The 25,755-nt window shown below is 35.8% G+C and overlaps 1 protein-coding gene across 3 annotated transcripts in view; it reads right to left on the bottom strand.

Annotated features, from left to right (window-relative positions):
- Nucleotides 1-25,755, bottom strand: part of GRM7 (glutamate metabotropic receptor 7) — a 1,064,146-nt gene that overhangs the window by 352,035 nt on the left and 686,356 nt on the right. For all 3 annotated transcript variants that reach the window (XR_008913421.1, XM_007500141.3, XM_056804572.1), the window contains exon 6: nucleotides 14,164-14,364. Coding sequence is in view for 2 of the 3 variants with exons in the window: in XM_007500141.3 (XP_007500203.1) it covers nucleotides 14,164-14,364 (201 nt within the window). In the remaining variant the exon portion in view is untranslated. The remainder of the gene's footprint in view (nucleotides 1-14,163; nucleotides 14,365-25,755) is intronic.

Genomic DNA, 25,755 nt, shown 5'->3' with positions numbered 1-25,755 from the left:
TATTTCTATAATTCTGGTTTCTAAAGTTCTTATTTCTATATTCATTATAGTTATTTCCATAGTCATTATTATAATTTCTAGAATTCTGGTTTCTATAACCATTATCATAATTTCTATAGTTATTATTTCTAAAACCATTATTAAACTGTGTATTCCTTCCAAACATCTTAAGAAAGGTTCTACATTCCATCATTTTGTGGCCCTTCTTCTCACAGAAGTGGCAAGTTATGGATTGATAATTGGATTTCTGGAGAGGGGCAATTGTCGTTGGTTCATTATCATGCCCACTTTCTAATTTAGTTATCCTATCTATTACACATCTCATTTTTTTCTTCATTTCCTCCATGTCATCATTATTCTCTTTCTCCTTTTCTTCGTTTCCCTTAAAAACATATATAGCTGTTTTTCGCAATTCTTCAAGGTCCATATCTGACCATCTTGGGCATTGTGTTTTAAAATAATTTTTAATTACTTTGCAAGAATTATTTACAAAGATTCTTCTAACTTGTCTTAAACTATTCTCTTTATTTAAGTCCCAATCTAAGTATCTGTCCCCAAACTCGATAATTCTGTCCATAAATCTGGAGGGTGTTTCGTTTTCCTTTTGCTTAATTTTTTCCAGTTCCATCCACTTATCTGTACTGTCCGCACATTCCTTCATGGCTGTGAGGATGGCCTCTCTACAACGGTATAGTTGTAGATAGTCCTCAGGATTATTATAGTCCCATTCGGGATCCTGAGATGGCCAATGTGCTGCATTACGCCCCCGGGTTTTGTTGACATGAGCAATTATTTTATTTTTTTCACGTTCACTTAAAAAAGCCTGTAGTAAGCTCTCAACGTCCTTGTAAGACGGATTATATTGAAAAAATATGTCTCCCATCTTTTTTGTTACTAGAAAAGGATCTTGTTCATATGTGGGGATATTTCGTGTAAATTCATTTATTTCTTGGGGAGTAAACGGTATCCTATGTCTTAAAGTCACCACATCCCCATTTCGTCCTATTTCAGGTACTTCTCTTAGAGGAAACAGGCCTCTAGTTGAATTTTGCACCTGTGGGTCAGTTTGACAAGGACAGGTTTCTCTAGGAGGACAAGATCTCCCTTGCATTGGAATTTGGTTTTCTGTAGGAGAAGGAACATGAGAAGCTGGGATTGCAGGGGAAGGGTTTTGGGGATTAAATTCAGACAAGATTTGCACTGCACGAGAGAAGCAGTCTGTTAACTGGGCTATAGGGAAGGTGTTTTCCATCTCTATTTCAGGGAAGGAAATTTCCTCATTCAAAGGTTCAGAAACAGGTCTGTTTCTAGTAGAGTGGTTTTTTGCCAATTGATCCTGTAAGAAACTTTTTAGATCTTCTAATTGGGCTTGCATTTTATCCTCAATTTTTCCTATTTTATCTTCCATATCTCCCATTTTATCCTCAATATTTCCTATTTTATTCTCAATATTTCCTATTTTATCCTCAAGTTTTTCTATTTTATTCTCAATATTTCCTATTTTATCCTCAATTTTTTCTATTGTATCCTCAATTTTTTCTATTTTATCCTCAATATTTTCTATTTTATCCTCAATATTTTCTATTTTATCCTCATTTTGTTTTATTTTATCCTCATTTTGTTTTATTTTATCCTCATTTTGTTTTATTTTATCCTCATTTTGTTTTATTTTATCCTCATTTTGTTTTATTTTATCCTCATTTTGTTTTATTTTATCCTCAATATTTTTTATTTTTTCATCTCTAAATATAGTATTGAGGAGTACAAAAATGACAGTACCTATTAATATAAAAATTTGGAGGTATCCTTCATTCCTCAATGCCCCTACTTCTTCAGCTGCCATATAATTGTCAAAGAATGTAGTACCCATTTTTATATATATATTTTGTAATTTCACAAAACACGTGGGGAGCAGGGCAAAGCAACAAACTTTCCACAGGGTTTTTTTTTTTTTTAATGCAGGAAGTTGTTCCTTAAGGGAAAGGATATTTAGAAACAGTTCTTCCAGCCAGGACTTTAGAGTCCTGTTGCTGAGATTTAAAAACAGCTGTTTTCTGTCTATCAGAGTCACACAGCTGGGAAGTATCTGAGGTCCGATTTGAACCCAGGACCTTCTGCCTCTAGGGCTGGCTCTCAATCCGCTGAGCTACCCAGCTGTCCCTTAAGATTAAAGGGAAGAAAAAGAAAAAACTGCTGATTCCAATTTAACTTAAGGAGAAAAGAGAAAAAGTTTTTTATACTCACGTGTTCTAGCAGCTGTGTCTTTAAGCCGAGTTTTTTGTTAAAAAAAAAAAGGACTAAGTGGTGAAACAGTATAGTAAAAAGGCAAGGAAAAAGTTTTATTGAGAGGATTCTTTAGACTCCCGTGTGGTCAGCCACAATGTTACAAGGGAATCACTTTAAAAGACTGATATATATTAATTTAAGGTCGCCAAGGAATCAGCTATGTAATTCCTAAATGAAAAACTCAAGTCAGCCGTCAGCCTTTTTGGAGTTTAATTACAATAGGAGCAAGAAAGGAATTAGAGATAGAGAGAGAGAGAGAAAGGGGAGAGAAGGGAATAGGGCTTTAATACCCCTTCTGTTTAGGCTGGGCCAAAAGGGCCAAGCCCTTAGATAGCTGGGGCAAAGAAAAGAGATCAGTCCCTTTCACTCACGTGTCCAAAATGGAGAAACAGTCTCAGAGGCCCCCACTTTCAGCTTCCTTCAGAGCAAGCTTCCTCAGAGCCCAGGAACCACCGACCAAAAACTCAATCCTCCTCCCCGAGTCTCCAGACCCTCCTATCTTTAAGGACACCATCCAAGTTGCCTCCCCTCAGTCCTCACATCTACCAATCAATCTTCATCAATTTCCCTGTAAATGGAGGCTCTTGCTTAACCCAGGACCGCCCAGATGTTTCTGGCTTTTGCACATGTCTGTTGAAGGTCATATTTTTCAAATGATTAAATCTTTACTCCTTTGTTCCAGCCCTTTCTAAATCCTGTTAACTTGAGTATGGTAGAGATTGGAATAATTAAATTTTGATCTAGGCTGCAGCCCTTACTCAATCTTATTAGGACTGAATAGGGTGGAGATTTATTCCAAGTATCTCCATTGTATCAATTCTAAAATCAATCAAGACTCAAAGAAATTCCTGTTCTATGCTTAAGCATAGGTCAAAGTCCTTTCCATTGTTCAGCAAAAGGTTTTCTGTCCTAAAGTAATCTTAAGAAGGGAAGAGAAGGAACCTCCCATGCCAATGGAGTTCCCATTCCAATAGACTATCAGTAAGAAATTTTCCAAGTATGAAATATCCCAATGGTGAAATTTTCAACAATTATAAGTCTAAGGAAATTTGAGGTTTACAGTATATTAAATATGCCTATACTTGTGCATGCTTGAAAGGGGCTAGCAAATATGATGAATGAAAAAACTGACCTACTTATCCTGAAATCATATTTCTTTTGTAAAGTTTCATAGCTGATTTAAAAGAAAATCTACTTCACAAGTAAAAGATTGGAAAGATATGGATGGCCAGGGGACAGCTCAATGCTCAGTAGATTGAGAGCCAGGCCTACAGATGGGAATTCCTTGGTTCAAATCTGATCTCAGACACTTCCTAATTGTGTGACACTGGGCAAGTCACTGAACGCCTCTTCCTAGTCTTTAGCACTCTTCTGCCTTGGATCCAATACATATTATTGATTCTAAGATAGAAGGTAAGGCTTTAAAAAGAAAAGAAATGATATGGCTAAAAAGAAGTTCTGAAAACAAAGCTCTAGGAGTTTCTAAGAGCTGCAAGCTCTCTATTCATTGCCATTGCCATATGTCCTCCAGACCTTCAGGAGGCCTTTGTGACTTTGGCAAACTTTCAGAAGCATGATATCCTAGCATAATAAAGGGATGATTACTATATGCTCTCTTGTAGTCAGAAGATCTATGGATTTGAACTGGGTTTGCTTCTGGAAACTTCATCTTTTGAAAAGACATTGATCAGGGAGGAAACAAGATGGTGGCTTAGTAGCAGGAAAAATTTGGAGCCACTCAAAAATTTCTTCCAAACCAATCATTACAAAGTGTCTCAAAAGGAGAGAGGTCAAAATAGGATGAGTAAAGGGACTCTTCCATGGGGTACAGAGTGAAAGGTAGGCAATGAGAGATTCTTATGCTATAAGGGAACAAAACTGCATAAGGGACTACCCCTTCCCTCACTCATGGAGCCAGTAGGAACCAGTGACAGAGAAGTCTCCAAATTCTTGAGGGTAGTTTAAAACATCACAAACTCACCGGAGGGATGTGCCAGAACTGGGCAAGGAGACTCAGGGAATAGCAGGGAGCTTGCGCCTACACAGTAGCAACAGTGGAGGAAGAACACACAAAGAACATCACAGATCTACCTGCCCTCACTCAGGTTTCTGACAGGGAAGGGAAGGTAGTACCAAAACAAAAGTCCTGTGAGACAGAAGCTAATAAAGCAATGACCACCAATATGCAGGAATCTCAAACTTCTAGCAGCAAAATGAATAAGCAAGAGCAAAAAAAGCTCTTGACCCTGGAGAATTTCTGTGGAGAAAAAGAGCAAAATACAGAATCAACAGCAGAGAGTAAGAAACAAGCAAACATATCTGAACTTTCCAACCAAAAAAAAAAGGAAAAAAAACAGAATTTTACATATATACGTGCATATATGTATGTGTCTATATTAGCCATGTCTATAATTACACATGTGTTTTATGTGTTCAAAAAGGAAGGAAAAATGAATATATGTAATTTGGAGAGTAAGTGATGCATAGAAAGAAAAGAAAATGATGACGGTAAGTTACAAGTGAAGTTAAGCATCTATCTATAGAATGAGGGGGAAACCATATAATGCAACCCATTCCCTTTCTGGAGAGCTCTAATTTTGGGGGATGTTTTACCTTGTGTTAAGTAAAAATTTGCATCTTTTTTATTTCTAATCATTGTTCCTAGTTCTGTTATCTGGGGCCAAATAGAAGAAGCCTAATCCTTTCCCTTAACAGCTCCACTAGCATCATAGATCAAACTAGAAGGAGACTTAACCATTATATGAATTACACCACTACCACTTCTCTCCCTACCCATACACACAAACATTGATGTCCAGAGGTAAAGTAACTTGCACAGGGTCATAGAATCACAGAAATTTTGAAGAGGAAGAGGCCTCAGTTGTCATGAGGACCAACTTATTTTTTTTAAAAAAAGAGAACAATTGACTTATAAGTGATCATCTAGTCTCTGACAGAAGTCCATCAGTGAGGGAGTTTTTGAGGGGGAGAATTATCTCCAAAAATAGCACACTGCTTTTTTTTTAAATCCTTGTTAAAAAACAACAAAACAAAACAAACACCTTATATGAAGTCTAATTTTGTTTCTGATACTTCTGCATAGAGTTCCTAGTTCTATCCTCCAGAGTAAATGAGATCAAGTCCATTTCATCTTCCACATATATATCCTTTAAATCTTTGAATATCATTATTATATTCTCCTTTGAGTATTCTTTTCTTCAGACAAAATATCACTGTTTCCTCTAACCAATACTCATAGCAATACTCTCAAAGTTCCTTACCCTCTTGGATATTTTTACATTTCATCAATGTTCTAAAAAGTCAAATTATGGCACCTAGAGCTCAACACAATATTCCAAAAATTGTCTAATCAGCAGAGAGTGGGGAGAGACCATAACCTCCTATAGCTCAATATCTTGTTATCCTCTGGAGACTGTCATATCAGTGATCCTATAATCTTATGAGCTTACAAAATGAGAAACAGCTATATCTATATATTATTATATACATAAACATACAGATATACATATATGTGTGTGTATACATATATATATATATTTAGAGATATATGCATTCTTTGTGTGTATCTGTATGTGATGAGTTACTATTGTACTACAACTTGGAATAAATATTAAATATCAAATAGACCTAAAGAAAACCAAACAAATAGAGGATGGTAACATTTTCCTTTTAAGGAAAATTAGGAAAGAGATTGCATTATTTAATTTGGAAGAGGGGAAAAGGTATATAAAAGATTAGATCAATGTCTTTCAGTTCATAAAGAAACTTTTGAAAGTTTTGTCAGTGATAAGAGATGCAAATTTGATTTAAATAGGCTCTTCTAGAACTCCATAAGGTCACTTTCTCCCCCCTCTGTCATTGAGGTTTCTCTCATAGGAGAGAATGGAGTCAAAAGACCAAATAAATAGAACATAAACACCACAGTCTCTCCTATAAGAACCATATGTGAGGCAAAAAATGGAAGTAAATGTTATAAAACTTTCTTTAGCTTTCTTCTTGCTATAGTTTCATAGCCTGATATCAAGGAATCTTGCCTTGTTTTCTTTGAGAACACACAAATATAAACCACAATTGGTTTATGGGTCTTAAAAAAGGTTTATTTTAATAAAAAGTTCTCCTCATCTTTTGTGGGGGGTTTATAAGAAAGATAACAACATATACTTCAGACAGTAGATATTTTAACAGGCCCAGCAAGGTAATTATAGGGCAACATGGCATAATGGTAGCTACATTGGGCATACGATTTGGAGAAATTATTGATATTGGCCATAGTAAAATCACATAACCGCTCAGTTTCCCTATCTTAAAAATGAGGATAAGAAGACATATAGAACTTATCCTATTGAATTATAGCAAGAATTAACTGAGATAATGTAAATAAAGTACTTTGTAAACCTTAAGGTATTACATGAATGTCAACTAGAATTAAATGACCATTTCATTCTCTGAGACTGTATATAGTCTCTCTACATTTATTTATACAAACAATCAAATATTTGTATACTTTCATTACCCGTGTGAACTTGAAAAATTCAATTAATATGGGGCTCTGCTTCTCCTCTATAAGGTAGATGATCTCTAATGATTCTTTTAAAGGTTAAGTCTCACTATTATATTTTTTCTTTATGTATTCCCATATTCTTTTGGACTTGACCAACACAGGCCAATACTTGATTGTGGATATTTGTTAGGACAGTTTTGATTTCCATTTTCATTATTTTCTAATGGTCAGAATTAAAATATTTGTTAACTTAAACAATTATTAAATCCTCTCAATAAAACACTAGGAGCTGAATGAACAACAATTCTTATCCACTATTAGGAAAAGTGACTCGAAGACTTTTAAAAGAATGACTAGTTAAGGTTAGATTTCTGTTCTCCGTGATCCTGACAAGAACCTGCCAAGTTTGTAGCCTGGAAAGATAAATCTTGGATTCTCCAGGTCATTAGCAAGAATTTTTTAAAAGAAAAACTTAAGGCTGTCACTTTGAATTGACACATTAATATTCAGACTCGTCTTCTTTTGCTCTAATGCTGGATACGGGAATGTATACTATGTCTTGCTAAACATCTATAACCTCTATTCATTAAGTAATAGGACTGGAGCTTTTCACAGACTTTGAAGAAAAGAGGATGTCAGAGGCATGTGTGGACAGGATGATTTCATCTGAGCAGTTACGAGGAGGCCTGTTAGAGCCATTTGCAGAGAGCATCATCAGCTCACAGGAGTACTTGTCCATCAAGAGGCAACACAGGGCATTGTGTCTCTCTCTTCACACACTCTTTGTTAGAGGAAATTATTCTTGTCCTGCCCTTTTCCATTCTCATTAAAGGTCTTGTTAAAAAAAATTAAGGTAGAATAGTTGAATACTTTATCTAAATGATGACTGCTAACCATGCATTGTGCGGCGCTGACCTTTTTGATGGATTCCATAATACGGTTCTCCTGTCATTTTGGCTCTTCCATTTTTCTCTCTTTTTTTCACAACTCACTGAATTTCTCAGAATTGAAAAAAGGAATTGTACTTTTAAAATGTGCTTCTCATTAGGGGGAAAATAGGACAAGAAAACTTTCAGGGCAGAGAAAGAAGAACAAAAAAAGATACTAAGGAGGAAGAAATGACATATTGAGAATAAACAATGTATTTATGAATATGGATGTGTACTTATGGAAGTAAAGTTAACCAGATCCAGGGTTGGGGTAAGGACTCTGTTAGGGGTGGAAGGAAGAAATTTCATTGGGGTAAAGGGACATGGAGATCCAGGGGACAGTATGAAATAGCATGTCAACATGAGCTCTCTTGAATGATTGCTACCAACCGAGGAAAATTCAAATGAGACTCTTCCTCACAAATAGGATTTGGTAATCCAAACTGCCTTAAGTCTAGATACTTTGCCTGTCCTTCTCCCTAACTCTCTATCTATTGGAATTACCACAGCTATCTATGATATCTTTATATTTTTATTGAATCTCCAATTTATTTGGCATAATCTATTTCAACCAAGGAAATTTTCTTAAATAATGCATACCAGCTTGTTCTTTATACTTTCATGTTTGAGAGAGTTGAGTGGATCACTATGAAGTTGGGTGTCTTGTGTAGGGACACAAAGCAAATATGTGTCAAAAAGAGAATTTGAACTCTGGTCTTCTACACTCACAACTCAATACTTAACTTCTAAAGTCAACTTGAACCCTTTACTACATTGCCTTTTATACCATTTCCAATACTTTTAAGTCACTTAAACTTGTTTGCCTCAGTCTTCCAATCTGTAAAACGATCTGGAGAAGTCCAAAATATAATTTACATGGGATAATCTGTCTAAAAAAGGTGCAAAGTCCAGCTGGTTCTAAGTGCTGAAAGGGTATAAATGTGGGGAGTGCTCTCTAAATTGTGTTACATTGGAGCAAAGACGTGGTTGCCCCATCCTATATTACTTTGCCTTAAAATGTAGCAATCTGATCCTGGAGTCAGGAAGACCTAAACCTAAAGTCAGATCGCACCTCAGATGCTTCCTAGCTGTGATCCTGGACAAGTCACTTAACTCTGTTTGCCTCCAATTGCTAATCTGTAAAATGATCATGAGAAGAAAATGGCAAAGCCCTGCAGTATCTTTGCCAGGAAAAACCCAGATGGGACAAAACTGAAATGAATGAACAACAAATAGCCGCACAAATTCCTTGAGATCACTAGATAATCATTTGGTCACTCATTGACTTGGTTCATTGGAAGATGAAGAAAATTCTAATGGCTTTTAACAGCTCCCAGGAGGTAATAAATATACTCAGTATAGATTATTGACTCAAAGGACTATCAATTCTCTCCAACAAGGTATTACCCATGGCATTCCAATGAAATAACACTTTTTCCCTTATCTGTTTCACCCAAGTTTTCTAGGGCCCTTTTAACTCTAGGTTAAGAGAGTAAGGAGAAGTTAAGCAAATAACATACACATGCAAAACAATGTGTGTGAGTGTGTGAGTGTGTGTGTGTGTGTGTGTGTATGGTTAAGTAAACAATGGTCTTTCTCCACTAGGACTAAACTCCATAATGCTTAGCAATCCTAAATTTTCCTTCTTGTCTCCTATAAAAAAATGCTCCTATAAGAATAGCTAGCTGGCTTAGTGGACAGAGAGCCTAGCTAAGAGATGGGAAATTTTGGGTTCAGATCTAATCTCAGACATTTCCTAGCTGTGTGATCCTGGGAAAGTCACTTCATTCCCATTGCCTAGCCCTTACCATTGGCAGAAGCCAAGTTTATAAAACAAAAACAGTTAGCAAGGCAGCTAGGTTGCTCAGTGGATAGAGACAGGAGATCCTAGGTTTAAAGGTAGCCTCTGACACCTCCTAGCTGTGTGATCCTGAGCAGTCACTTAACCCCCATTGACTTAACTCTCTTTTGCCCTGGAACTAATATACAATATTTAATCTAAGACAGAGGGTAAATATTTTTAAACTGCCCTTGGACAGTAAAAGATCTACTGCCACTGATGAGGGTCCTAGAGCTATATCTGGAAGTGACTTCAGTGGTCATTTAATTTGACCTCATTTTACAGAAGAAGAAATTGAGACCAAAGGATGCTAAGTGACTCATCCAAGTATGAAGTGGAAGAAGCAAGTTTGAATGCAGGTCTGTTGATTTTACAGTTAATACTTTCCCTATCATCTTTCTCTCTCTTCTAACCCTTTCATGTAACAGATAAGGAAACGAAGGCCCTTGGAAGAGAAATGACTTACATAAAATCAGAAAACCAATAAATGGCAGAGCTGGATTTGAATTCATATTTCATGACTCCAAATTCAGTTTCTTCCTACTAGACCAAGCTATGGGTTAACCATCAACCTCCTTTATACACCAAGGCTTAGCACAATGTCTGGCATAAGATAAATGCTTAATGAATATATATTGATTAATGAATAGATCCTGGTTGATCAGATAGACTGCTGCCAGAATGGAACTAGAAATCATTTAGAAGTCGTTTAAAATTTTCATTGTATAAATAAGGGTATTATATAAATAAATTATATTTGTTGTATGAATTGTATAAATAAATAAATTGTATAAATAATTTATTTGTATTATTATATGTATAATTATATGAATTATATATCTATTAAATTATATGTATAATTATATAAATCCTATGTATAAATAAATAAATAGATAAATAAATAAAAGCAAAAACAGATGCAAGTACTAGTGCAACTTCAGAGGTAGTGAGTAGAATAATAATAACTAACATTATATAGCATGGCAAGATCTACAAAGTACTTTGTAAATAGTTACTTGGTCTGAAAAAGCAGAGACTTGAATCCTTAGCCCTATCCTAGATGATCTCTGCAGTGCCTAGAACAATGTGTTATATCCTCCCCCTTTAAATGCCTACAAGAAACTGAATTCGAGTCCCCTATTCACATAGAGGAAAAGTAAGCTACATCCTTGCATTTAGGGGGAAAGGGAGGAAATAAGTCTTATATGGATCCTACCTTTTGTCAGTTCTAAGCTCTTTATATATTTAAATATAAATTATAAATATTCATTTATTATTTATTATTATTATTTATTATATATATATTATTAAAAATTAAATATAAATAAAAATATAAATAAATAAATAATGTAAATCTCATTTGATCCTCACTACAAACGGTTGACTTAGGTGGCATTATTATTAATATTTTTATAATTGGAGAAATTAAGGCAAAAATAAGTCAAAAGATTTGCCTAGGGTCACACAGCTGGTAAGTCTGAGGCAAGACATGAACTGGGCTCTTCCTGATTCCAGGCCCAGGGCTCTCTGTTGAACCACATCTGTCCCAGTCATCAATAACTAGAATTGAACCTGATAAGGATGGGAAGTCTATACTCAAAAGGAGTTCCACAGGATTGGCTTTTTCTTCTGCAAATGGCCTTGTACCTTTTTACAGTAATAAAGAACTAGAAACTAAGTGGACATCCACTGAGTGTGCAAACCAAAAGCAGTATATAAATGCAATGGATCATTATTTATTATGCTGTAAAAAATGAGGACTTCATCCATTAATCGACATTTGTTAAATGTCTCCTCTATATGCTAAGAACTATGCTAAGTGCTGGGGATGCAGAAAAAAAAAAGCCAAAAAAAAGTCTCTGCCTTCAAGAAACTTAGAATCTAATTGGGGGAGACAACATGGAAACACATTTACACACACATACAGACACACACACATGCACACATGCACATGCATAAGGCTACATACAGCCTAAATAAGAAATAATGAAGAGAGAGAGAGAGAGAAGGCAGTAGAATGAAGAGAGTTTAGGTCGGATGTCCCGTAAGAGATGGGATTTTAGTTAGCACTTCGAGGAAATGAGGGAGTTCAGTAATCAATTGGAGGAGGACATTGTAATATTTATTGGGAAAGGAAATGGAGGATTGGAAAAATGGGGAATAGGAGTTGCCTCACCCAGCAATATTCCCTCTCTCCCCTCAACTCCTCAATACCCCATACAAACCTCCCATTATTCCCCATTTTTCCAATCCTCCATTTCCTTTTCCAATAAATATTACATCAAAGAACATGAGAAGATTTGTATGAATAATTGCAAAGAGAAATCACAACGGAAAGAACACCCAAAGACGACATCCATGTCCGTGGGAAAATGATGAAATGCAAGTCCTGTTCTGAGCAATTGAAAACAAAACAGACAAACAAACAAGCAAGCAAAAAGCAAATGAGCACTGACTGCCCAGGAGAAAAAATAATGAAACCTCTCTCTCGCCTCTTAGCAGTAAGGGAGAGAACTAATAGGACAGAACGTGGGGCACATTCTCAGACTTTGTCATGCCGTCTGCTCGATGTGCTTAACTGGGTTTCCTTATTATAAAGGTAGGTTCACTTCCAGGGGATGGAGATAGGTTTTCTAGAAATCCTTCTGATGTAAAATTAAAGATATCACAACTTTATTTTTAATAGCCATGTATCTATAAGTGAGAGAGAACATATTTTATATAGAGGAAATATTGTTTCTATATTCTTATTTTTATATAATGTCTACAAATGTGCCCATTACACAGGTGATTATATATACATGTATGTATATATGCATGTAAATTCATATATATTATATAAAATTATATAAATATGAAATTGTAACATATACCAGTAAATAATGCTTATTCATACATATTAGAATAACTCTACTACTTCCACTGATGATCTTGGAGTTTTATGGAAGGGACACTTAGCAGTGAAGTAGCTTGCTTTTGGTCATATAGGAAATAGGTGTCAGAAGTGGAACTTTACCTGTAGTACCCTAGCAGAAGTCTCTCTCCATCATCTTCCACTCTCATTCGGTGCCTTATGAAACCTATACTTTATGCATGTATTTAGCTAGCTATTTTTGCATGAGCATCTTCACCCACATGTATTCACTCAAATCCTACTTAGCTAATTCACCTAGGTATTGAGATGATTGGGGGATTCTAGAAAGAAAATTCCAGATTTTCCTCCAGAAAGGTTTTACCTACGGAAATGGTGATGGCCTCTATTGCTATCTGACAAATGGCCTCAACGTCTTCATCAGGAGATGGATTCATCCATTCTAGAAACCATCTGTCAAAGTAGACATCTACCTGAAGACAATTCTGTTGATTTAAATGATAAAAATACACAGGTTCATTTTTCTGTTTGGTCTGAACCTGTGATTTCACTGGTACAAGGATCTCTTTGTCCTGACATGAATTTGTAACTGTTTAGAAATTTATAGTTTATAATGTTTATAGTTAATATATAATATATAAATATAATTAATATTTATACTTTATAATATTTATAGAGTCCCCTGAGGGTGTAAGGAATTTGTCCATGGTCACAGACCTAAATATGTGAGTGGACTTAGTTAAACACAAGTTTTCCTGACTTAGAGGCCAATGTTCCATCCACTATGGTGCACAGTCTCTCAACGCAAAGACAAACATAATTTCTAAAAGATTTAAATGTATATATATATAGACATACACATATGTGTGAATTCATGTAAATATGATTAAATTTACCTATATAATGAATAAATGCACATACATGACATAGATTTGAAGTAAATGATATATACATGCCTATGTATACACACGTATCTTCTGTTATAAGAAAAGTGAGTAATTTTGCCATTATTTCACTTCCCAAAGATCTATAATTTTTTCAGTGTGTTGAAATATAAAGATACATCATAACTTTGGTATATGGTTACATAAATTGATTTTATGTGATCAGTGAAATTTATTACCTTGTCTCCAACTTCCTAATAACTTATATAAACTATTCCTCAAAAGATAGATAAATCCTTTACTAGCTTAATGTGTGCATGTGTGTGTGTATATGTGTGTGTGTGTGAGCAGTTATTGGGGTGATTGAGTAAAAGCATGTAATTTGGACAGAACAATATTTATACTTTACTTATACCTAATACTTTTAGGCATTTTATTACATAACTTCATACGTCTGGTACTTAAATTTTACTTAAACCTTCAAATATTTGGCAAAATAAAGTCTAGCCTCATGAGAAAGTTACTATGGTCCATAAAAGGGGAAAAATGCCTGCCTTACCTCCTCCAGTCATAATTGGCACCCCAGGAGCATCTGGCTCAAAGAAATGACCTCAATGTTGACAAAAAATTAGTTCTCCTCCTCCCATACTCCTTTAACCACCCCTCTTCCAAAACCACATAAGGACAACAGCAAACGCAAACAAACAAGGCATGACCAACATAAAAGTCAGTAAAAGCAATATTAAATTGGAATAGAGTGGCACAATCAGTGAGATGGCTCAATGACACCACCTCCTACCCAGAGGCTGGTTTGGAATGTTTGGACTCACCGTTAAAATTAACACTGCGAATATACTTCAGTAACTTCTTGCCCCCTGCCTGCTCCATCTCTGGACAGACACCGGGGTAATCGGCACAGAGATCCTTGTTCATATGGTGGAGGGCATGGGCCATGGCATACACCGCATCAATCACAAACTGAACTTTGCCCTCCTGCTCATAATAGGAATCCTTTCCAATTCTCTCCTGCCCTGCACATTAAAACAACAAACACACAAAGAAAAGGAAAGCTGGTCAGTATGGGTTTTGTTGTTTCCTCTGCTGATTTGTTTTTATTTTTCCATTACTTTAAAGAAAGGGGAAAGTATAAGCCCCAAGGACCAGAAGATGATGAACCACAACTCCAATATTTTGGTACCACGTCTGCCTGTTTGATAATTTGTTCTCTACAAAACATCACCCCTATCTCCCAACAAATGGGCCATCTTGTAAAATTTTAATTCTGTTTCACCTTTCAATTGTATGCGACAAATGCTATGAATAGCACCCAATAGAATCTCTACTGTCTCTACAATAAAAGAACACAGGACACAGAATTCAGCAATTCCTCAGAAGAGAGAATACGTTCTGAGAAAACAAAGCCCAGCTGGGCTGGATGATAGTTTGGATTTTTGAAACTGTCTCTCTGAATACAGGGCATTGGTAGGCTGAGGGAAAAAAAAGAAGCAAGAATATTTTGTTTTGTTCTTTTTGTGGGTGTGTGCAAAAATCAAGGGCACATGAAAAATTTTAGCTAAGCACATTTGCAATTTAGTCATAGAATTCTTCATTCACACTCTTTGTTCTTTGGATCAAATTCTAATGCTAAGAGAACATCAAAAAAGCTGATACTGATAAGGAATTTGAAGGTTTGCATTTCCCATGTTACCTAGTTAGATTTTCAGAACAACTGTGTGTGGATGGTAGTATTATTAACATTCCTTTTTAGAAATAAGAAAACTGAAGGAGAGGTGGGTGAAGTCTTAAATTCAGCTCTGAGAAAGCTTGGGGAAGTGAGGAGAGTCCTGGATTTGGAGTCTGAAGATCAGATTGAAATTCTTTCTCTGTGTTGCAGTCTCCTTATTTGTAAACAAGCAAGGTTGTACTGGACCATGTACAATGTTTTCCAGGTTTAACTAAAATGGTCTAGATGACAAAATGGTATACTTGGAAATGAAAAAGAGACCTGAGTTCAAACACTACCTCCTAATCACTTAATCTCTCCATCTTGGTTATTCTTGTTCAGTTTTCAGTCACACCCAACTCTTTATGGCTCTTTTTGAAGTTTTCCTGCCAAGGATACTAGAATAGTTTGCCAATTCCTTCTTCATCAGCCTCTTTTACACCTCAAAAAAGGTGAAAATTATAGCACTTGCCTTAAGTGTTTTTTTGAAAGGGTCACAAGGCATGAGATGCATCACAAAGTTTTGAAACTCAAAGCATTTTAGAAATGCTATTCACTATTATCAAATTAGTTTATGAATCCTCTTTTCTTCTACCTTTTCTATCTGAATCTATTCTTATATGCCAAGAGAGATTCAACTGAGAAAGAAGGTTGTGGGGATTACCAAAAATCCATGATTATGTGAATTTTACTATACATACAAGGTAAAATGCAGAATGAAGGATCTTTATTTTTTAAACCAGATCTATAATTGACTTAACTATATAGGGCAGCTTTGTTATCTCTTGGTTTATTTTTTATTTCATCTCAAGAAGTATTATTAAGAACCAGATATTTCATCCAAGGGATTGAAAAGACAAAAGGGAACCACCTGGAACCTTACATTTTACTGGAATCCTTCATCACTACTAAAATATTGAATGGGATTTTATTATATTGTTTTCATGAGGAATATTTGTTCACCTTTATCCCCAGAAAGAATCTTACATGTTCTAGGTTAAAAAATTAGGAGGGTCTTCAATAGACAAATCCTGAAGCATAAACTTGAATATATCTGAAATTGTTTTTAATGATCTCTTGGTTAGAGACTAATGATGCCATTATTGCTCAGACTGATCTAAAATTTACCAAAAAAGTTTTCACCATCATACTGTTGAACTCTTGGCTATAAAATTCAAACATAATTCATAATATTTCAGTGTCACAATTCTTACCTACTCATTCCATAGAAAAAAGAAATTTATTTGAAAGAATTGCCTAAGTGCCAAATAGATCTCTCACTTTCCTAGTACTGGTTATATTGATTACAACACAGTTAATTGCCTTCTCTCTGATTTATTATTTTGAATATTTGAGGAATTGAGGATTTGAGAATCCTCTTTGGGCACTCAGGAATTAAGTGACTTACCCAAGGTCAAATTAGACCTTGAAAACAATAAAATAAATAAGAACAAATAAATAAAATAGAATAAATAGAAAATAATAGAAAAAAAGAAAAAAAACTAGATTTTTTAGAAAATGTACGGGTACTTTTTATATATTGTCTTATACTTTATCCTCATAACTCTCTGAGGTAACTTATTATTATCCCCATTTTCCTCATATAGGGTTAATGAAAATTAAACTCTGAAACAGAATTTTGAATTCAAGGCTTCCTGATTCCAAGTTCAAAACCTAGCTGAAACCACATGTATAGACAAATGAGTACAGTGAGTAAAATTCTTCCCCCAACATCTCTTTATTCTGGTTCCTTCCCTCTGTTAATTAACTTCTATTTTTCCCCTATAGTGGGTGCTTTTTATAAATGTGTTCATATGTTGATCCCCCTTAAAAGACAAAAGACAGACTATGTTATTTGCTTCTTTAATGTATCCACAGTGCTTCACACAGTACCTGGCACATAAAAGATGCTTAATAAATTCTTATTGACTAAATGATTGAAATTCATACCAAAAGGGAGCCTCAGACTGCAAAATCTGAACACAGACAATACTGACTATTCAAAACTCATACCAAAGGGAAGACAGAGAAAGAAATGTAAGGAAAAGTAGCAAAGATCTTTACAGAATGCAGATCTTTCTGTAGTCACCAGAAAGGCACATCTTCATTTAGATAATATAGGTTTTAAAAACTGACCAAATATTTGCTGAATAGGATGATTTCCAGGACTGGAAAAGGGCAATTTCATATTTACACTTATGGTATGGAAATATCACAAATTAGAATTATTTTGTCTGGATTCTACTCAATGAAGCTTAAGGATGGTCCTTTATGAAAAGTGAAGATGATGATATGGGCATGAATGACCAATGCCAATTAGTTGCCTTGTTGAAGTAGACGGTACAGGGATAACAGATAGCTATCACAAGAGTCTTAAAGTAGGGAATGATTTCTTTTTTCTGTGTTGCATCCATCCTCCTCTTGCAGCATTTATGCTGATGGATATGTACACTGGTTTCCTCCTTCTGTAGGAGAGCCATAATCATGCTTCTGAGCATGTGTGTTGCCCAGGATTATATGCAGGTGGGTACCTGTATTCAAATGATGACTCTTATTTTCAACCTGTGTGACTCTGGGTCACTCTCTTTGCCTTTCTGAGGCTCAGGTTCCTTATTTGTTTAAAAGAAGGGGAATTGGAGATGACCCTTCTCTAAGATCCTTTCTAGCTCTAAAGCTGTGATTCTATAATCCTCTTAAAAGAATGAAAATCATAGATGGCAATTGAAATAAATCACAGAATTGCAAAGGTCAGTTAAGGAAGAAGCTACAAAGGCCATCTGCTCTAACCTGTTTTCCTTTCACAATGGGGCTAGGAAAGGCAATAGGTCCAATCCTTTTCAAACCATTTTATTCCAAGAACTCTTGGTGGATATAGAAGTATTCCTGATGTCGTTTTGCCACAATCTATAACTATTTCCATCAATGTGGCTATAAAAAATCCATATGTACCAACACGCTCCCTACCCACTCTTTTGGGGTATGGACCAACGCCTAAAGCCATTGCCAATAGTCAGGCAGCAGGAGGGAGAGTTGCAAGCAAAAGACTGGGACCAACTCCAGGTTTTCTGTGGTAGTGAATTCACCTCTCCCACTGAGAATCCCACCTTCAATAACTGAAATCTGATTGTAATAGGATCATTAATATTATAATACTTTTCAGTAGCTTAGGACTTAATACTGTGCTACTGCATCAAGAAGAATATAAGCAAGGAACAAAAAGAGCAACTTGCCACAAATCCTCATTTTCAACTATTTTCCTTTGGGGATGGCTCCTGGAGGGCTATTTAATTTTCTATGTTTTTTGACTGCAATTTCACTTCCAATTTCAAAGTAATTGCACGTTAAAATACATGGAGTCAGGCAAACTCTGTGTAGGCAATAGTCTCATGCATGCTTCACACAGGGCAAGTCAACTGAGAGGGAAACTGGCTCTGCTTACTGACTTCACATACATACGTGAAACATCAGTTCCTATAACATGAATTCTCAGAAGCAAGTATTGAACATTTGTGGGGTTCCCAGAATTCACAGAGTAAACCTGACTAAAGTGGTTAACTATGGCATAATCTTTCCATCCTGTTTAGTGAAAGGCCAGAAAATTTTGAGTTTTTCAAAAATACAAAGAACTCTTAAAAAAAAAAAACATTGAAAGCAAAGGAAAAATAGATTCTTAGAAAAAGAAATATGGTTTCAGTTACCTTTCTACTGTTTATTTTTTCTTTTTGCTAATTTCTGTAACTTGCCTTGTATTTTGTGAATTACTAAGTACTCCTTAAATGTAAAAATTATATGTTGATCACATGATATTGATTGGTGTTGGACTGACGGTAATATCCACTTCCAACCTGGCACAATTGCCACCTTCCTACCCATCTAATTCCTTCAGTACCTTCATTTCATTCATCATTAATTAATTCATTCATTCATTCATTCAACAAATTCTAAATACCAATTATGAGCAGGTATTATATTGGACATACAAAGACAAAAACAGATCTTGCCTGCAGGAAATTTACCTTGAGTTAGGAGTAAGCAACATATAAACAGATGAATCAAGTCAAAATTGGATGGAGAAAAAAAAAAACACTGACAAATGGAAGAGAAAAAAGCATCCTCAAAGAGGTGAGTTTTAAAGAAAATTAAGGATTACTAGATCCAAAGTAAAAGAAGGAATCCATTCCAGGCACTCAAGACAGTCTTTGAAAAGGTCTTAAAGTAAGAAATGAAATATTGAGTTCAAGGAAGGTTAACAAATGAGTCGATTCAGTTGGGAAAGAGACGTAAAGGGAGAAATGGGAGCTGAAAATGGAAAAGTCCATCAGTCATTCTGTGAAAACTTTTAAACATTGAGCTAAGGAGTATGAATGTCATTCTAGAGAGAATTGGGAATGAATATCTATTCTTGAGAAGAGATGGTTAAAGCACATCAGTACTTCAATTCCCATTTGTTTAGAAGGTGGATTAGAAAAGGGAGACTAGAATTAAGGAATTGATGTAAGAGAAGTGATGGAGGCTTAAACCAAAGATTTCAAATTAGAGTGACCAGGATTTCTCCTATCTAAGCCCAGTTTCCTTCACTTTGCTCTTTTTTCTGTAGATGGTCACATGGAATGCATCTCAACACTACCCTAAAATTCACCCTTTTGCAATAGATTGATGGCAGGATAATTACATGTCATAGAGGCTTGAAGGTCAGTTTTTTTAATATCATTGATATATTTTGTTATGAAATTATGGGGTTTTTAAGAGAATTTTTCTACTTACTCTCTTCATATTGAGTTTTGAATAGATAGGTCCATAGGCAACAGCACAGTCATCTAATAATAGGATCAGAAGGAATTACTATGTGTTATTTAGACCTGAGGTTTCTTTTTGCTTCACAGACTTAGAAAACCATAAATTAGCATTATTCATGCTGCATTGCAATTTTATGTATTTTGTTAGAAATGCTTCCCATCTGCTTCTGGCAATAACTCAGGAGGTCTGCAGACTGCTTGTGGCATGGCCACAAATTTGACACTTCTGAATTTTAGACCATTCCTCTATAAAGTTTGACTCTTGTATAGATCAATAAGACTTTATATTCTAAGAATGTTATATGTAGCTCAGGCTTTTATGTATATGTCAAAAAGACAGAATGAATCTGGGAAAAAGAGAAGGGAATAAAAATGGCAAAAAAAGACATCTATTTGTGACTTGTGACCCATAAAGTTTCAAACGAGTAATTTAAATGGAGTTTATGGAGGATATATTATGTCCAGATGAAGTTATAATGGCAAGGAAGATTGGAGAACATTTCTGATCTTTAAAATCTGGTGTCAAGTGTAATGTTATTCTGGATCAGGTCAGACTGAGACTGGTTTGGTAATTTAGGCTCAGGATAGGAACAAAAATAGTTACAGTCATAGACTCTCGCCTTTAAAAAAAGTTTACATAACAATAGCAGTAAAAACATATATAATAAAAATATAACATTGTTCCAGGTGAGTGCAGTTCAGTTCGTTACAATTTGCCAGGTTGACTCAGACAAGAAATCCATCAGACTTCATAGGGAAGTATACTGGATGTCCAGAATTTCTACCTCTGTGATTATGTCAATAGTTTTAGCCTTAGTCCTCTTAGCCATTCATGTCTGAAAGTCAGCCTAGATCGCAGGAAATTTGCAATCTTTACTATCAAAGATTTTGCTCATAGCACCAATTGCAATTTAATTAAATTATTATTTTTAAATGTTAGGCACCTACTTTATGCAATGTAATATATAAGGCTCTGGAATTACGAGGTAAAAAAATGAAATAGATATTTCAAAGAACAGATATTATCTAGGATATTTTGTATTAGACATAATCTCATCTCGGTCAGTTACATTTAAAAAAATCCAGTTTCACTAGGACCTGGAGCTCCCATAAAGAAACTCTCTCTTAACAAGGCAGATGAACATTGATCCACAATTTATTGTCTTAGAGAATTGCTTGAAGATGCTATGAAGTTTAGTGACTTGCCCAGAATCCGACAGCCACTATTTATTAAAAAAAAATGGAATTGGAACTCACAACTTCTTTAATTTGAGGACAGCCCTTGAGACATCATGAAACATTGCCTCTCCTTTACTATCTTCCAAACAGGCTATTTACATTGGTGATTTGTTGAAGTCCATATAGTTTGGGATTCAACTTAGTCTTTAAAGAGATTATCAAGATGAGAACCATTCTTCCATATAACATCTGCAGTGAGCTTCCTCTGGACTGTCAAAAGAGCCAGCCTCTAATGGCATGAACTGCATGCAACACCTTCCTCCTCAGGCCAAAGCTCACCTTTATATTTGTTTCTCTCTGTAGAAATTTCCTGGAGCAACATCTGAGCCAGGATCTCCTCTGAGCTGTCTCCTAGAGTGATTGACCTTCCTCAGTCGGCTGAGAGTTCTTCACCTGGTTTAACCTTGACTCTCATACTTTCCTAGAGTTTTTCTGCCTTCTTGGCTGTTGTCCCGTGAGCCTAGCATGATGTAATTGGCTCAGCTATTTCCAGTCAATCTCCTGAGTTGGAGCTGGCAAGTGCCACTGTGAGACATCTTTTTTAAAGTATCAGGTCAGTCTGGGCACACAATAAACTCTGGTAGGCACAAAATTAACCAGAAGTGGGGGAAAGCCCTGTATTTGTGAGTCAAACAAAATTCCTGCTCCACGATGGACCCAGTAAAATAATTTTATTATATAAATTATAATATAATATAATATAATATAATATAATATAATATAATATAATATAATAAGAGATAAATTAAGTGAAAGTATCCTTCAATTCAGTTTAATTCAGGAAGTATTAATTAAATTCCCTATAGGTCAGGTACTATGCTGGATTGTAAGGATGAAAAGATGAAAATGAAGCAATCCTTTCCTTTGGGATACTTATATTCTACAGTTTGTATTCCCTATATATAATTAAATATGTATATATAATTAAATATAAGATATATTTAAATAGGAAATGTAAGTAAATAAATACATAATAATCAAATGATTAAATGAAATAATGTTTTTAAAATGTGCCACATTTTATGTCTGACACATAGTAGGAACTTTATAAATGCTTTTTTTGAAAAATTGTATGTGAGGAGTGGGGGAAGCACTGATCACACAGAAAAGTCAAGAAAGACCTCTTTACAAAAAGGTACTGGAGCTGAATCATGAAAAGATAGCTGGGGATTCCAACTGGGAAGATGTAAATTATTAGTCAGTACAAAGATAGGAAGCAGAGACATATCCTGTTTAGGTAACAACATAGGAAGATGGAGTAGTGAAGGGGAAAGTTATGAGTCTGAAAGGAGGATAGTGCCAGATTGCAGTTGGTTTTAAATGCCCAAAAGAGGGATTTGAATTTTATTTGAAAGAAAATAGGGAGCCACTGATGCTTTTTGAGACAAAGAATAGCATAGTGAGACATATATTTTAGGAATATCAGTTGGGTAGATAGATGGTTTGGAGAAGAATTGGGCACAATGAGAGAGGTTAAGAGGCTATAAAAGAATTATAGGAAGCTCTAATGGTCACCTGAAATAAGCAGAAGGTCCAGGAGGTAGAGGGAAAGGGTTGAATGAGAGAGAAATATGGGATAGTCTCAAAAGGACTTGGCAATGATTAGATAGGAAGAGTGAGGGAGACAAAGGAGTGAAGGATGACAGATACTATGAAAGTGAATGATTAGAAGAATGATGGCACCTTTGGCAGAAGATGAAAAATTTGGTTAAATTTTGGCTTAGGGTAAAAGATAAATGGTTCCGTTTTTGAAAATGCGAAGCTATGGAAGCCTTTGAAAGATGAAGGTAGAAAAGTCCAACAGGCAGTTGATAATATAGGAATAGAATTCAGAATGGAGAGGAATGATGAGAAAGTGGATTTGGGAATTATTTACAGAAAATGATGAACTCACAAGAGCTCATGAGATCACCAAAGGAAATGGCATAGAGAATTGGGAACTGTGAGGTACACCCACATACAGGAGACAGAACACAGATCATGAGTCTAAAAATAGACCAAGAAATTAAGAAAATAAAACCAAGCAAAACTTAGAGTCACAAAATGTAAAATAAATAATTTTGACTACATCAAATTAAAAGTTTTTGTACAAACAAAACCAATGTAACTAAAATCAGAAGGGTAGCAACAAATTGGGAAACAATCTTCATAAAAACCTCTGACAAAGGTTTAATTACTCAAATTTACAAAGAGCTAAGTCAATTGTACAAAAAATCAAGCCATTCTCCAATTGACAAATGGACAAGGGACATGAACAGGCAGTTCTCAGCCAAAGAAATCAAAACTATTAATAAGCACATGAAAAAGTGCTCTACATCTCTTATAATCAGAGAGATGCAAATCAAAACAACTCTGAGGTATCACCTCACACCTAGCAGATTGGCTAACATAACAGCTATGGAAAGTAATGAATGCTGGAGGGGATGTGGCAAAGTTGGGACACTAATTCATTGCTGGTGGAGTTGTGAATTGATCAAACCATTCTGGAGGGCAATTTGGAACTATGCCCAAAGGGCGATAAAAAACTGTCTGCCCTTTGATCCAGCCATAGCACTGCTGGGTTGGTACCCCAAAGAGATAATAAGGAAAAGGACTGGTACAAGAATATTCATAGCTGCTCTCTTTGTGGTGACCAAAAATTGGGAAATGAGGGTATGCCCATCAATTGGGGAATGGCTGAACAAATTGTGGTATATGTTGGTGATGGAATACTGTTGTGCTAAAAGGAATAATAAAGTGGAGGAATTCCATGGAGACTGGAACAACCTCCAGGAAGTGATGCAGAGCAAAAGGAGCAGAACCAGGAAAACATTGTACACAGAGACTGATACACTGTGGTACAATCGAAGGTAATGGACTTCTCCATTAGTGTCAATGCAATGTCCCTGAACAGTCTTCAGGGATCTAAAAAACACTATCCACAAGTAGAGGATAAACTGGGAGTAAAAACAGTGATGAAAAGCAACTGCTTGACTACAGGGGTGGAGGGGATATGACTGAGGAGAGACTCTAAATGAACACTCTGATGAAAATACCAACAACATGGAAATGGGTTTGAATCAAGAACACATGTGATACCCAGTGGAATCGCGCATGGGCTATGGGAGAGGTGGTGGGAGGGGGGGAGGGAAGAAAAGAAAATGATCTTTGTTTCCAATGAATAATGTTTGGAAATGACCAAATAAAATAATGTTAAAAAAAAAAGAAATTAAGAAAAAAAAAACAATAGATCTAGAACGAATTTAAATCAAAGAAAAATAGTGTCACAGAACACCCATGAAGGCAACTATATCCACATATAGGAGTAGATCAAGAGTGCCTTATAATGAAGAGTAATCAGCAGCCTGAAGGCCTTTTGACTTTTCAGTTAACAGATCCTTTATTGAAGCAAGCTTTTTCATATGAGAACAGGATTGGAAGACAGATGACACGGAGTTGAGAAGTAGGTGGGGGATAAGCAAGTGGAGGCAACAAGCATGAAAAACTTTTTTGCCCCCTAGGAGTTTGTCAAAGACAGGGATGAGACAAAGGCCAATAGATTAGTAAGAATAACTGAACTTTATATGCAACTTTTTGCACAAATTAAAGCTAGAATCTCACAACACTATTAAGTAAGTTTGACAGATAGTATTGTTATTCCCATTTTACAAAGGAGAAAGCAATGATTAATAAAACTGCATTTTTTCTGATCACACAACTAGGAATTGACAAAAGTCAGGCTTGAACTCACATTTTCTTGGCTCTAATTCATCTACTTTATCTATTACACCACATTGATTCTCAGCTTATGTGACCCATAATGAAAAAAATCCAGAAAACACTAGCTATCTCAGAAGAGAATGGAACTGACTTATGTGAACTAAAATGAGAAGGTATCAGGCCAGCTAGCCAAAGAATTATAAGCCTCATAACTGTTAAAACTGAGAGCTCATTACCAGAGTCAAGATGGCAGTAGAGAGGCAGTGAAAGTTCAGACCTCTGAAAACCCTTCCTTACCCACTACAAACTAAAGGCTCCTAGGGAACTGAAAATCAAACCTACAACAAGACAGAGCCAAGGAACCCTCCTGTTGGACTGAACTTAAAAGGTAGGCCCCCAAAAGCTGGAATTTGAGAACACTCAGTTTAAGGAGCAAGAAGAACGGAGCTCCCCAGACCCCTCCCCCACTTAGAGCACTAAGCCTCCAGCAGCATCTGGAACCTCTGGGTGGACAAGAGTGCTGGTCTGGAGGGAGTACCTTGGTGGCAAATCTATGCCAGACTCAGAGCATCAAACACAGGCAGTGAGGAAGCAATTAGAGAAGAAGTGCAGAGCTCAAAGTGGGCAGTCTAGTTACAGCAGTGGAAACACTCCATATTTCCCACCCTTCCAGAGGTTTTGGCCTCAGGGCGAATCCAGCTCAACCAAGCTGGACTTAATCCCATCAAAGCCTTCAGAGGGCAAGGAAGCTCAATCTCCAACACCCCTCCCTCACAGAGGGTGCTGAGAGATTTGCTGACAAAGCTCCAAGGGTGAAGGCTGACAAAAAAGCACAAAACCAACAACAACAACAACAACAACAACAAAAAAAATATATATATATATATATAAATTGCCTAGACTAACAGAGGAATAAATAGACTACCTAAACAACCCCATTTCAGAAAAAAGAAACTGAACAAGCC

The sequence above is a fragment of the Monodelphis domestica genome, chromosome 7, assembly GCF_027887165.1.
Source record: "Monodelphis domestica isolate mMonDom1 chromosome 7, mMonDom1.pri, whole genome shotgun sequence".
Classification (NCBI taxonomy): Eukaryota; Metazoa; Chordata; class Mammalia; order Didelphimorphia; family Didelphidae; genus Monodelphis; species Monodelphis domestica.
Note: the sequence above shows the minus strand (reverse complement) of the source record. Positions and strands in the feature narration are given on the sequence as shown.